Below are 15,140 nucleotides of genomic sequence, written 5' to 3'. Positions count from 1 at the left end.
ACTAGACTCCAGATGCGTATGTTTTGATGAGTGAGTGTGTGCACTAGATGTCCGTGAGATGAGGTTGCTAGCTAAATCCACCAGGATCTATATTGTACTGGAGGTATACCAGATGTGATGATAGGGACCACGGAGTGAGGTGTAGCCCCTTCTAGGATAAAAAACCCTAAAAAATACTTGTTACTTGGTTTTCTTATTCAAAATGTTTTAAAGCTTAATAGTAGACAACCCAATTGAATACCTGTATAAAACTACTCTATGCTTAAAATTATACCATAAATCCCTATCTTTGAATCATCTATCCATTATGCACCTATCAACACCTTGAAGTAGTATATGACTTGTTGAGTACCTTTCGTACTCAGTCTTGTTGCTTTCAGATTGTTGAGATGGATATCAACATCAATCTAGATGAAATTGAAGAGAAGAAGTCTAAAGTCGTGTTCGCACTCGAGTTGCTTGTGGTATTGGGTTGCACCGTTTGTTCCGCTTGTTTTGCTCCGCTTCGCTGTAGGTTCTTCTGCCTGACAAGTCTGTCGTGGATCATTGTTTATAAGACCATCTTTCACTCCTTTTAGGTAATTATTTTATTCAAAGTATGTTTTTAATATTGTTCTATTGAATTATATATGTATCAGCTAATTGATCCAGAGACTGATATAGGAGGTATAGAGGAACCAGAGGTTCGGATCCTGACACCTGCTTGGGTCTTGCTCGAGCGCAAAGAGGAAGATGATGAAGCGGTGGTGGTAAAGAACAAGGGAACCGTCGCCACAGCATCGAAGCTCACCATCGCCTTCTTGGCCTCCTTGACGCCTACAACATCCTCCTGGGGGAGGTGACACGATTCCCTTTTGCGTTCGGGGGTGCACCCACTTAGAGTGGCTTAACTAGCACCATAAATTTTTGGGTTTCCCTCTAGCCTAGCTAGTGGACCTCTTTTGCATTGGACTGACTTGGCTAGAACCCTATGCAGGTAACAAACACCGGGTTCTCATATTGTGCTTAATAGTTGGAGGCTTATGCACCTAACCAAACACACCTATAATTGATTTGCTCATTGAAAGAGAAAAGCGGATAGCCTGGCTCACGTGAGTCCACTTTATTATTCTTTTGATCTGCAAAGTTGGAAACTATAAATATGCTATTTGAAAATAAATCCAACTGAGAGCAAGATCCCAATTTCCGATCTCCAATTTTTTAGAGTTTTTCATTTAAAAGTTTTCAAATATTGAGTTGAAACCTGTCCAGTTATAACGTTTCACAATCTAGTTAGAGGTTTTTTTATCTTACTATTAAAAGATTTATAGCTGAAAGGCATCAATCTAACTTCTACTAAAATGCGGTAGCACAGCGCGCAGGGAGAGGATCCACATCGGCAATAATTCGTGCGCTATCGGATCGTTATCGTGTGGTCCTATAGCCTATCCGTATCTTCTCATGCGGAAATCGAGATTACACCTCCCCTTTCCTTATCGTCTCGGGGAAGTAACTGAGGAATCGACTGTCGGCCAATCCCGGTGGCCGTCGTGCCGCCGTGGCATGTGCTCCCCGACGAGGTCTGGGAACATGCCTTCTTCCTCCCCTTCGCGTCCGACCAGGTGGGGGGGGGGGGGGAGGGGGCGCCGTGGGCTCCTGCCAGTCCTGGCTCCGCCCTAAGAGCTGGTCCCACTGACGCCTCATCGTCGTTAACTGCTACGCCACCATGCCACGGGACGTGGTCGAGCGGTGAGCACCGCCGAGGTCAAGGGCAAGCCTCGCTTCACGGACTTCGGGCTCGTGTTTCTAGGTTTGAGATCGACCTGGGCAATCAGATCGACTGGTTCAAAGGAATGCGCCGCGTCTGGGTCCAGATTTGAGCTAAAAATGGAAGCTTTGCGTGGTTCTAGGTTTCCTTTGCGTGAAGATTTGAGCTTTCTGGGAGTTGCGCTTTCGAAACTTTGACGAAAAGTTCTTCCTTTTCCAAGGTGATTTTTCTTTCTTCTCCTTTTGCTAGATACCTTCAAATTGTGCTTCATTTATTCAACAATATCGGATTCGGATCTTTCCTCAAGGTCTTGGTGAATAACTTGGATGTTCTTCTCGGGTATGCCTTCCTGATCTGATTGCTCTCTCAAATGTTCATGACCTCCTTATCTCTGTGTGTCTGATACGATTCGTGTGTTCTGCTATTTCACTCCAGGTATGGCCTTCATAGTGTTCTGTTAAGTAACCTAGATGAAGCTTGCTTAAAACATTGTGTGATTTGTGGGCTGCTGTGCTAGAAATTTGTGGTCGTGGTGCATATAGTGGAATATGGTTGGTTCAGGGTTTTTCGTCCAACAGAGATCGTTCATTCCAGTAGTATTAGTAAACGATTGATGCCCCATGCGGCAAGTGAAGCTACCAAAAGAGCTACAGAGCATAACTGTAATCAAATATCATGTAGCTTTCCAGATGAGGACTTCAGCATTTTTTAGTAATGTTTCAAACTGCAAGTGTGTTTCAGGTTGTCAATATCTGATATAATGAAATGGAAACTATTTGGGGAACAGGGTGGGTAATGAATCACCTTTGGTTGTATTTTATATAAACATATTCATTGGTTGGAACAATTATCACATGACTCGTTTGATGCTTGAGATGTCTACAATTGCCTATTACCTGAATCTGTTGATGAAGTAACTAAATTATTTTTTTACTTCACACAGGAAAATACGGCAAGCTCAATAAATATGTCATTTTTCCTTTACAATTGGGCTCATGCCTCATGCCTCATGCCGCCAGCCCGCCACGGGGATCCGTATCATCTGATTTTGCTCAAGCAAGCAAAGTCAGAGATGCTATAGTAATGTGACTTTGGTCGGCTCTCGGCTGTTAGATGGTGAGCAGATGGATGAGCGCGGTAGTGTACCTTCCACATGAATTACTGTAGCATCTCTGAGCAAAGTCAGAGGGTACGGATCCCGCCACAGTGCACCAATTCCAAATAAATTGGTACTGTACCTTCCACATGAATTACTGTAGCATCTCTGAGCAAAGTCAGAGGGTACGGATCCCGCCACAGTGCACCAATTCCAAATAAATATTTGAATGATTAACAATCTAGGATATCACGACAAATGTTGGAATGTGTTAAACGGTACACGAGCGTCTATCTATTAGGTTTCCTACTTGTAATATATGATCCGGTATTACAATGTCACGTGTAATTCTAATGTGGATTAGCATGGACGTGCAATTATTATCAAACTGAGACTGACGATGCGAGCGTTAACAATTGGGGGTTAGCAGACGAATAGCACCAGGCGCGGCAAAGCTCCTTCTAGTCTAATTAGAAATTGTAAGTTAAGCATTTATAATATTAAAATCATGTTGAACCCCACGTAAACTCTCACATGTTATCCCATTTTTCAATGAGCCATCCAAGTTCGAGGCTAAACTTCTCACAGTGTTAACGGTCAATCGAATACAGTTTCACTGAGATAGTCTAGGTTTAAAGCGCGACATCCTCTTAATAAAATCCCAGAAAACGTCTTCCCTCTTTATGCTATTTCTTTTTTCATGTTACCCATTTTTAGAAGATCACGCAACTTCAGTCGTCGTAGAGTCCCTTGTGCCGTTGTTAGGGAAAGAGTAAATAAGGGCCGGCAATCATGTACATGGCCGCACAAAAAGTGGAGACTAATGGACGGGTTCCAAAGTGCGACCACAAGTTGCGCTCCCTTTCATTTAAACTTCAGGAAGTGGGCTAGGATTAGGGATGGCAGTCGGGCGGGTTCGGGTCGGATCACTGCGGATTTTAGACCCGGCAAGGGCGGGGGTGAGTCTGTTTCTTCCCTCACGAGTCTTCGGGTTCGAGGACCCTAAACGGGGCGGGGGTGGGACGGGTTTTAAATATCCCCCGTGGGTGCCCGTGGGTCCCGAATTTCAGCCCATAAAGCCCAATAACCCATGTAATAAATCCTAGTTATATAAAACAAGCTTCTTGCTTGCTTGCCTCCCCCAGACGGCCAGACCCCATCTTCGACGCAAGGCAAACCCCATCCCCGGTGACGGCGGCGAGCGACGAGCCCCAATCCGCCGGCAAGCAACGCCTGATGTTCTATTAGTCTTCGGGTTTCGAGGGACCCGTCGGGTTCCGGGGACCCGTCGGATTCGAGGCCGGATGGGGATTTGCATCAGAAAATCAATTCGGGGCCGAGGCGGGTTTAATTCTTGGGTTTCGGGTGCGGGTCCGCAGGTGCTCCACCCGGCCCCGACCCGCTCCGTTGCCATCCCTAGCTAAGATTTGACGTGATCTTGGCCAGGCCATCCACGAGAAAACGCCGTGCAAGGCTATCAATGGCTATCTTTTTTCTTTTATTTTGTGGGTGTATATACAGCAATCTAAAAATCTAAGCAATGGCAAAAAGACTACATATTCCTGCAGTATTATATTAGCACCGCACCAAAAAGAAAGGTTTAGGAAACGCTGATTGTGCGGCAAAGTGCAAAGAAAAAGCTCTGAAAAGGCTACAAACTTCACCATTTCTTGACGGAGCAAAAGCTTGGATATGCAATGCGCATCTGAAGAAATGAATGGTTACATTTACAAGGAGAAAAAAAAAAGGTGAAGCAGGCAACATCTCCGCTACACCAGCCAAGATGAGCAAAGAATTGTTGTCCTCTCCTCAGACCAACTAGCTCTAGCACTATACATAAGAGAGGACGCTCACAAGTTAGAATCTGACTGTATACAACTAAAGGAATGTTAAAGAAAACAGTGAAATTGATAGAGAAGCAGTAAAAGAACAACGAGTAAAACCTGTGACTAGAAAAAGAGAAGGTAAAACAAAAGCCAACCAATCACTTGGGCAACAGCCGTGAAGTGTAGTACAGTACCGCGGTTCTGTAATCAGGCAAAAAATGTCACAACCATTACATCTTTAACCATATGTCCGCGCCCAAAAGAAAAACTTTAATCACAAGTATTTCTATGACAATAAAAACTAAATGTAGTTACAGAACTATAAATCATAGAGGACCTTGTATTCAACAGAAGAGCTGAGCTCAGTGAGCCGTGGGCATGAGCTGGTGGTGGAAGCAATTGACGGCTGTGTGTATGAACCTCGTAGCAGGCCCATTGCAATGGCCCGGTATGCAGCTTCTGATGGATGGAAGCCATCCCATGATCCATACTTGTCTGGGTTATCACACACCTTGTAGTCCCCATATCCACAAGTTGCAGTTAGCGACACACCGTAGGGTCCTTCTCCACCGCAGCAAGCTGACAAGGGATCCTCGATCCCTGAACCGCAGTCATGTAAATGTTAACCAGGGCATCAGCAAGAAAGAAGTTGTTTTCTTAATGATACTATGCGCTTTTCAATGATAATACGTGCATTTTGTCTAGGAGTTTCTGAGGTTTCTGGACAGTTTATCTAGTGCAACCAATTAGCCTGTCAAATCCGAAGCTCAATTTAAGCTATGTAGTGTTAATTTGTACTGCACATAATGTATTTACACTATGATAACAATAGGGATATCCAATAAAAGTAGAAGAGAATACTAAATGATGTTAACTGAAATCACCTTGTGTTACAAATTCGAGTAGTACAGTACATAATGGCAATCTAAAAGCTTATGATATGTAATTTGATAACACTTAGTACTGGTGTTTCAATTTGTATTTTCCCCAAGGCTAGATTTTGTAAGTCTTTCTTCTCTGGAGATATTAATATCCAACTCCTTTCTTCTATTAATTCCGTTTGTACTACGAAAATCGTCAACTTTCCACAGAGTTCCGATCACAAAACGAAAAAAAACTGCTCTTTCGTGCACTGTTATCAGTGTAGAAAGTTTTGGAGGGAATATATTTGTAATCTTTTTCCATGACGTGATGAGAATAAGCTGTCTAACTTGAAATACAAAGAGAAAATCCTTTTTTCTTTTCCGAACATAGAAAATGAATTGCATTCTTAAGATGCCGCAAGGAACTGCGCATAAGAGATACTGTGCATTGCTTAAAAATAGTTTCCTAGTATGATACAAACTAAATTTCATAGTAGGAAGTAAAAGGCAAATATCTGAACTCACCAAATCGTTCAGGGGAAAGGAAAATTTCCATAGCAGCTCCATAGTAATCAGCATAGATGATCGTCACACCAGGATGAAGCTTGCGCAGCTTCTCCAGCTCTTCCATGAGAAGCTTGTTGTGGAACTGTGAGAACTCGTTCATCCACCTGAGGCAACCTGTCTCTGGCTCATAATCTTCTTTCTTATCGCTCTTGAATATCAATAGATATTTCGGGACACACCCAATCGGGAGGTTCCCAGGAACCACCAGAGTCTTGGCTCCTAGCCCAATCAATTCCTGCAAACTCCATTCATTTACGTTCTATATATATACACTATCAACTACAGCTACTTCAAAGAAGATGCTCACAGTGACTGTAGAAGAAATTTTGGCAACAACGCTTGGAGTGAAGGTGCGGATCTTCTCAACAGGCACTCTGGAGAGAAGAGGCAGGTTGTAGTCATTGCCCCCAATTTCTCCAACCAAGAAGAGGGATTGGTTTATCATGTCCGAGCAACCTGTGCAATAAACAGGGTTCTGAATTAGCATGTAGAGATTTCATTGTAAAGAAGGTGTTTAGGAAGTGACATAATTACTGCATTTCATAGTAGTTGAGCGTTGACATGCTCACAGCAAGTAACTTTACTATTGATTTCCGATCCCTAACTGTCAGATTTATCGTACTAGTCTTTTCCCATAGCAGAGCAATTGATTTCTTGTGCACAGTAGGCCATATCGAGGAAATTAGAAGCACTTGGTTGAATGGAGTTCCTGTCTTTCTCAGTCATTTTGTAATTGATGGTTGTGACTCTATTACAAATGAGTAATGATCTATGAACTTTACTAGTTCTTAAAATCTACTAATTGATTTCTGGTCTTTTGCAGAACATTTCTTCAGAGATTAAACATTTTATTTCACAAAATATCCGATTTCTAACCATAATGTTGTCTCCTTCAGGAAAAGCAGTAATGTGGTGGTGATTTGTGGGGATCCGGATCCCCTGACGTTGACGTAACGGTGACTTCGTCACTGATCAGCGACGGCGCGCGACGTCATGGGATCCTCGTCCGATTTGTGGTGCCAAGAAAAGAAGTAGAGAAGCAGGATGTTCTCTCACGTCTTCTGCTGAACTTCTATGGTTTGGCTGCAGTTCCAGTTGAGGTGTTCGACAACGACTGACATTGGCTGGCCAGCTAATTGCATTGAACTGATACCAACAATCTTCTACTTGTAACTACTACCATCGATTATGGATTATTTTATATCACCATTCACTGGTGCATTCTTCCCTCTGTAAGCATAGTTTTCGTTTTCTTTCATAAACCAAGTAGCCGCAGATGATCTTACATAGGGTTTAGCTCTCCCTTCTCTGCTTCTTTGTGCATCACACAGCTTTCCCCTACCATATGCATACGGGACATTCACTTTTTTGCCACTTTAAGAAAGTGATAATTATTTATTTACCACATATCCCACGTGTATAGACTCAGGACGGCTCGAATGTAATCCTCAGCAGCAATTGTTACTTTCTTAGAGTGACAACTGAGCAATTATCCCTCTGTATACACCCGTGCACCGCACTTTCTAGAAATTAAACTTATTTTTTGTTCACCTGCTAGTACTTCCCCACCTACCACTAGGATTTCTTCTCCCCAATAGCAGTAGAATTGAAAAGGTCGGGTCAAAGGGGCAAAGTAACATACGTACCGGAGAGATCGCCGGGGCAGGACAGGTTGAGAAGGTCACGGAACCACTTCATCTCCATGTCAAGGTGCACTCGGCCGTCGCCTATGTCGAAACCCCTGGCCCTGAAGTAGTCTGGGCTGAGCGCGGTGGCGCCGCCCACCGCGAAGTTGGCCCCGCATGCGAAGTCCTCCGCGCTTCTCCCGCCCCAGTACGGACGAACGAACGGCAGCCCCATCGTATCCGCTGCAACAATTCGAAATCTCGAATCTCAAATTAGTACTACCACGCTGGCTAATTATTTGGAGGATCGATCGATCGAGGGAGGTGCTGGTTGTAGCGTTACCGATGAAGTCGAGGACGAGGCGGCCGTTGGAGAAGCGTCCAGTGGCCCGGTTGAAGAAGGTCTCGCCGTAGGGTGGCCGGAGCGCAGGCTCGCCGGAGTCGTTGCCGAAGAAGAAGCCGTAGTTGCCCGTGTCCGCCAGCGAGTCCCCGAAGCTGAACACGCGCGGGTAGCACGGCGCCGCTGAATCCGCCCCAACTAGTACTAGTACCACCGCCACCGCCGGCAAGAGAAGTCGTCGTCCTCCTCGCCCGGAGGCAGAGGAAGCCATGGCCTCTCTCCGCGGGTCGTCTTCGCTCCGCTCGAGGCGACCTGCGAAGAAGAAACCGAACGAGTCTGATTTTGGAAAGGAACACCCTGCTTTTATAAACGTCGTCGGTGCCACCAGTCGAGTGGACACGTGGGTGCCAGTCTCAGGAGCTGTCCTGTGGACCCGCGTTAGTCATGGGCCCACTTCTCAGTGGCCGAGGCTCTCGATTGGACTGGACAGACGATCCTACTGCTGCTGAGTTTTTTTTTTATTACACGCTTCTTAAATTTGAGGTGTCTTAAATTTAGGAGCGGTGATGACACGACGTTGACAGTTGCCTAAACTATGGTTGGTGAGATTTAGGATTCCGAGAGGGGAGGGAAGTTTTGGGTTGTCGGTATGTTTCAGGTATTTCTCTGACTGGTTTAACGGAGGAGAGGTATAGGACGGAATGATGATGTGATGAGGATGCTATCGGTTATAGGTAGCCAAGGACACATAGTGGGTCAGTGTCGGTGACGAGGGATGGCAAGGGGTAGGTGAGGATTCAAGGACGGAAGAATCATCGGAGATGATCGGAGGTGGGCAATACAGCGAGCAAGTATTGTTCGAGTTAGAGGGAAAAGATAGATGCCTCATCCGATCAAGAATTGATAATCACCGTAAAAATGCTTGATTTTTAGTCACATGATAAATAGGAACCATTTTATTTTACTATTATGCTTATCAGTCCTAATGAGCAGGATTAAGGGTGTGTTTGGTTCAGAGATGAGGTGGGATGGGAGTAGTCGATCCTGTTTTTTTGGGGTTTGTTTAAGGGGCAGTAGGAATGAGATCATTCCTCTTAAAAAATATTCTCTCAATATATTAGATGAAGCTATCACTTAAAATCGGTAGAACGAAATCATTCACATTTACTAATCATGTTCATTAGTAAAATGATTAGTGATATTAGTATATTTGTATTACTTATTAGTATATATTACTATAGGATTAGAATCTGTAAGGGTTAATGTATTTATTAGTGACAATTAATAAGCTAATTAGAGTATGATTAGAGTTAATTAGCATATTTTATTGTTAATTAGTAATGACTATAGCAAGAGTAATATTAATACGCGTTGGTGCATGTTGATTAATATATTACTAATAATTATTATTTAAAATTAAAATATATAATTAGTTTATAATTCTCATCTTTGTCCATCCTCATTCCTTCAACTAAAAAAAATATTCATCTCATCCATTCAACCAAATAAAAAAAATTATTCTATCTAAAAACAGAAATGATACTATTCTATCCCACTTTACCTCTCAACTAAACATACTTAAAGTGCTCGCTCAAATAATTACAGGGTAATGGTGCTAGAACGTACTTGGTCGTAGCTACCTGTTGGAGTGCACGTAAAATGCATTATTTTTTGCGCACAAGGTCGTAGGTACGGCAGCCTACCCTCCTGACTTGTGGATCTGGAAACGCAGCACGGACGTACATATATGCGTATTTGTTTTGAGCTGAAAATGCGTGTTTTGAATGAGGGACGTACTTGAGTTTTTCTCGGGGCTCTCCGCAACCTGCAGCAAAGCGCCGGCGACATACAGCCAGGGTTAAAAAACCGTCGGTAACCGCTCAAAAATCGCGGTTACCGACCTTTCCAGTCCGGTCTGATTTCAAAAACCGCTCGGTAACCGAAATTTGAATTCAAAAAATTCGAAAAAATAAAAAAATTTAAAAAAAATTCAAAAAATCTTAAAAAAAACTAGACACAATTCTAAGAACTTCTGTGAAAACAAATTTCAAAAATAATGTCGTTTGCATCATATTCTATAGGGAGAAAATTTGAAAAAAATGAAAAAAATTGAAGCGTGCGGCTCAATTATTAACTCACGTTAACGAAAAGTGTAACATGCAAACACATATTTTTCTTGTATAAAACGTATTTTAAGAGAACCTTTAAAATTGATTTCACTTTATTTAGAGTTTTATTAAATTCTCTATGATTTTTACAAAGTTCACAAGTATAAAGTGAATATGTTAAGAAACATCACTGTAATTAATTTTTTCATGTCTACTATTATTTTTTCTACGTAAATCATAATATAAATAAGCTAATGAAAGTGGTTTCACTAATTTTTAAGGTGTGATGGGTCAGTTATGAATTAATCTAGTCGCAACACATTTACACAATCATGCATGTTACAATAACTAATTCATGAGTTCATATATTTTTAAAAGATATAGGATCATGTAAGAAGACTAACAAAATTAGTTTCATGATTTTTGGATTAGCAAAGAGTAAACTATGCATTTACCTTGGTTTAACAAATAAAATTTCTCACAGAAAATTTTGAACTTTTTTATGAGTATAAATACTTTTATCATGTAGATCATGTTACAAGGAAGCCAACAAAATTTGTTTCACTTGATTTGAAGCTCGGATGAATTAGTTATTGATTTTACAAGATTGAACCTTTTTTAGGTTTTTTGTTGAACTGCGCTGAAATTTGATAAAACCGCTCGATAAATCGAGAAAACCGAGCGGTTACCGAGCCAAACCGCTCGGTAACCGACCGAATCAAAAATGCGAGAAAATCGCTCGGTAACCGACCCAAACCGCTCGGTAACCGACCCAAACCGCTCGGTTACCGAGAGGGCAAAAACATGATTTTTTCGCAAAAATTTAAAATTTGCCGAATGAATTTTCTCCGAATTTTTTTGAATTTTTGACCGGTAATCACGGTTACCGCGGTTTTTCGGTTACCGCCGGAGGTCGGTTACGTGAACCATGCATACAGCAAGTAGCGGATGCGTCTCCGCAAGCACCGAACTAGCGACATGTTAGGGTACAAATTAATTAATCTAAAAATATCTTAATTAGTTCAACAAATAATATTAGCTTTTTAAAAAATTGTTCAATTTGAGAAAAATAATATTATTGATTGAACTAAAAGTATCGATGAATACCTTTAGATTAATTAATTTACACCTCTACGATACATCACACACAACCACCAATATAAGATCATAGTCACATAACAAATTCTAATTTTCAATTTGGCGCATTGTTTCTACCTTCTCCGGATTTGAAAGCATGTTTAAAGATCTTAGTAAAAATACTATATCTAAATTGAAATAATTTATAGAAATAATAGAGGGTCAGGAGGAGATCCTCGAGAAGAAAAAGATTTGCTCATCCTTGAAAAGAAGAGAAATCTTGAACTCGAGGAACTTCTTACTAAAGAGAAGGAGAATATTGAGAAATTGACCAAAGAGCTAAATTTAGTCAATAGCTCAATTGCTAGTTTTAAAAATAATAATTCTATGCTTGAAAAATTATCAAGTTTAGATGAGAGTCATAAAACTCTTGAAGCACAAATTAATATTCTCAAAAATAACTCATCCCACTCTAATGATACAACTTTGCTCTCTAGTGTTTCCATAAGCAATGGTTGTTTTCGGTGCTATAACATTGATATAAATACTTGTGCTACTAATATTGAATCCTTGCAAGCTTTACAAAAAGAGAGTGAGAGGCTAAATACCTTGGTCAAGTATGGATGCATTAAAACTTATAAATAAAATGATGCACTATACAAGACCATTGAGACCAAAGGCAACAAGCTAAAGTGAGGTCTCGAATTTAACACGCATACAAGCAAGACAAATAAGCGTATTGTGATCAAGGGTAAGGAGTGCCTAAAATTCATCAAGGGAGGCAAGCAAGCCGATCACATCTCTCAAGTGAAGCAACAAAAGGCTCATGCGTCTGCATCCTTTTTTATGCTTCTTATATGCTCAAGAGGAACCACCGTGGTAAAGTGGTTGCTATATATGTTGGTGCCGTACAAAGAATAGAATTGTGAAAAATAGTATGTGGGTACCAAAAATGCTTGTAACTAACATGAAAGGACCCAAACAAATTTAGGTACCTAAAGCAAAGGCTTAAAACTTATTTTGTAGGCATACTCCTCCGGTGGATCAAGTTAGGTAATCGATAGTGGATGCACAAATCATATGATCGGAGAGAAGAGTATGTTCTCATCGTTTGAAGAAAATGGAGGATCACATGAAAACATCATTTTTGGTTATGATGAAAAAGGAGAGGTAATATGTCTTGGTAAAATTGCTATCTCCAATGATCATTCTATCTCTAATATTTTGTTAGTTAAATCTCTTAGTTACAATTTGTTATCTGTGTCATAATTGTGTGAGATGGGTTACAATTGTCTTTTTACTAATGAGGGTGTGACCGTCTCTAGAAGGGATGACGCCTCAATAACTTTCACTGGTAAGTTGAAGGGTAAACTGTATCTTGTTAATTTTTTAACGGATGAAGTGAGACCTAAAACTTGGTTGATCGCTAAGTCTAGCATGAGTTGGCTATGACATCACCGACTAGTCTATGTTGGCATGAGGAATTTTTCTAAACTCCTAAAGGGGAGCATATTCTAAGACTAACAAATGTTTCTTTTGAGAAAGATAGGATTTACAATGCTTGTCAAGCGGGAAAGCAAATTGGAGCTTCTCACCCTGCCAAAAATGTGATGACGACACAAGGCCATTGGAACTTCTTCACATAGATCTATTTGGACCAATCGCCTACATAAGCATTGGCGGTAACAAATATGGCTTAGTAATTGTTGATGATTATTTTTGTTTCACTTAGGTATTCTTTTTGCATGACAAAAGTGAAACACAAGCCATATTCAAGAAATTCGTGAGGAGAGCTCAAAATGAATTCGATGTGAAGATCAAGAGAGTGAGAAGTGATAATGGAAGCGAATTCAAGAACACTTAAATTAAAGAATTTCTTGATGAAGAAGGAATAAAGCATGAATTCTCGGCACCCTACTCCCCTCAACAAAATAGGGTTGTCCAGAGGAAGAATATGACTCTCATAGAGTCGGCAAGAACCATGCTTGATGAATACAAGGTATTGGATCAATTTTGGGCGGAGGCCGTCAACACCGCTTGCCATGCAATCAACAGATTGTATCTCCACAAGATCTTGAAGAAAACCGCCTACGAACTCCTAATCAGTAACAAACCAAATGTATCCTACTTTAAAGTTTTTGGTAGAAAATATTTTATTCTTAATAAGAAAGCAAAAAGTTCTAAATTTGCCCCTAAAGTAGATTAATGTTTTATGATTGGTTATAGATCAAATTCCTACGCCTATCGTATTTTTCAACAAAATCTCCGGTTATGTTAAAATTACACGTGACGTGACATTTGATGAATCTAACGGCTCCCAAGTGGAGCAAGCTAATCATAATGTTTTAGGTGATGAAGAAATTTCAAGCGAAGCAATTAAGAAGATGGCAATTAGAGAAATCAAGCCTCAAGAATCACAAGAGCAACATATGGCCAATAATGACCCAAGTCAACCGTCTTCATCAATTCAAGTAAAGCCATCGACATCAACTCTAATGCAAGATCAAAATCAAGAACAAGGTCAAGATCAAGCTCATGATGATTTCAACAAGTTTCTTGATGATGAAGGAGAAGATATTCAACCCCAATCGCAAATGCCATACCCAAGAGTTCATCAAAGTATTCAAAGAGATCACCCTGTAGACAACATACTTGGTGATATACAAAAGGGAGTAACCACTTATTCTAGAATTGCAAATTTTTGTGAATGTTACTCTTTTGTTTACTCTTTGGAACCATTAAAGGTGGAAGACGCACTTGGAGATCCGGATTGGGTGATGGCTATGCAAGAAGAATTAAATAATTTCAAGAGGAATGAAGTTTGGACATTGGTGGAAAGATCAAACCAAAATATAATTGGTACCAAATGGGTCTTCCGCAACAAACAAGATGAGAACGGGATCGTCACTAGAAACAAGGCAAGGTTGGTTGTGCAAGACTTCACGCAAATAGAATGTTTGGATTTTGATGAGACTTATACACCCATAGCTAGGTTTAAATCAATTCGTATATTATTTGCCTATGCTTCTCACCATGATTTCAAGCTATATCAAATGGACGTGAAGAGCGGTTTCCTAAATGGGCCAATATCTGAATTGGTGTACGTAGAGCAACTTCCCAGATTTGAAGGTCCCAAATGTCCTCATCACGTGTATAAACTCCATAAGGCGCTCTATGGGCTTAAGCAAGAACTTAGAGCATGATATGAATGCCTTAGGGATTTTCTTATCCAGAAAAGCTTTGAAATAGGCAAAGCCGATTCTACCCTTTTCACTAAAAATATCGATAATGATTTATTTGTTTGTCAAATATATGTCGATTACATTATATTTGGTTCTACTAACAATTGTTTTGTGAAGAGTTTAGTAGGATTATGACCAAGAGGTTCGAGATGTTAATAATGGGTGAACTAAAGTTCTTCCTAGGATTTCAAATCAAACAACTTAAGAAAGAAACTTTTATTTGTCAAACCAAGTATATCAAGGACATGCTTAAGAAGTTTGACATGGAGAATGCCAAACCCATCAAGACTCCAATGCAATCAAATGGGCATCTCGACCTAAATGAAGAAGGCAAGTCCGTGGATTAAAAGGTATATCGTTTCATAATTGGTTCTTTACTTTACCTTTGTGCATCTAGGCCCGATATAATGCTTAGTGTGTGCATGTGTGCAAGATTTCAAGCTACTTCAAAAGAGTGCCATTTAATGGCCGTTAAGAGAATTCTTAGCTTATGGTACCCTAAAGGTTCATCCTTCAAACTTATTGGCTATTCGGACTCCGATTATGCCAGTTGTAAAGTGGATAGGAAGTGTACATCCGGGACTTGCCAATTCTTGGGTAGGTCCTTGGTGTCTTGGTCATAAAAAAATAAATTTCGTAGCCCTATCCA

General features: G+C 40.7%; 1 protein-coding gene and 1 long non-coding RNA gene across 2 annotated transcripts; one reads left to right on the top strand and one right to left on the bottom strand.

The window, feature by feature from the left end:
* The first annotated feature begins 1,613 nt into the window (after positions 1 to 1,613).
* LOC133889056 (uncharacterized) lies at positions 1,614 to 2,531 on the top strand. Its single transcript, XR_009903856.1, has 2 exons — positions 1,614 to 2,086; positions 2,183 to 2,531. It is a non-coding gene; the product is annotated as an uncharacterized LOC133889056 (long non-coding RNA).
* Positions 2,532 to 4,808: 2,277 nt separating this feature from the next.
* On the bottom strand, positions 4,809 to 8,411 carry LOC133916862 (GDSL esterase/lipase At1g28600-like). The gene is made up of 5 exons (XM_062360740.1): positions 8,068 to 8,411; positions 7,746 to 7,967; positions 6,407 to 6,555; positions 6,058 to 6,334; positions 4,809 to 5,269 (listed from the first exon to the last, which is right to left on the bottom strand). Exons 1-5 carry the CDS (start codon positions 8,333 to 8,335, stop codon positions 4,989 to 4,991), a joined length of 1,197 nt encoding a protein of 398 aa, XP_062216724.1. The 5' UTR covers positions 8,336 to 8,411; the 3' UTR covers positions 4,809 to 4,988.
* Between the last annotated feature and the right edge of the window lie 6,729 nt (positions 8,412 to 15,140).

This window comes from Phragmites australis, chromosome 1 (assembly GCF_958298935.1).
Source record: "Phragmites australis chromosome 1, lpPhrAust1.1, whole genome shotgun sequence".
Taxonomy (NCBI): Eukaryota; Viridiplantae; Streptophyta; class Magnoliopsida; order Poales; family Poaceae; genus Phragmites; species Phragmites australis.
This window is presented reverse-complemented; position numbering and strand designations above follow the sequence as displayed.

Bases quoted from the DNA above. Each gene is read 5' to 3' on its own strand.
- LOC133916862 (XM_062360740.1), bottom strand. From the start codon at position 8,335: ATGGCTTCCTCTGCCTCCGGGCGAGGAGGACGACGACTTCTCTTGCCG. The intron at 7,968-8,067 runs GTAACGCTACAA...GAATTGTTGCAG, and splicing joins CCTCGTCCTCGACTTCATCG to CGGATACGATGGGGCTGCCG. The intron at 6,335-6,406 runs GTGAGCATCTTC...TGGAGTTTGCAG, and splicing joins AAATTTCTTCTACAGTCACT to GAATTGATTGGGCTAGGAGC.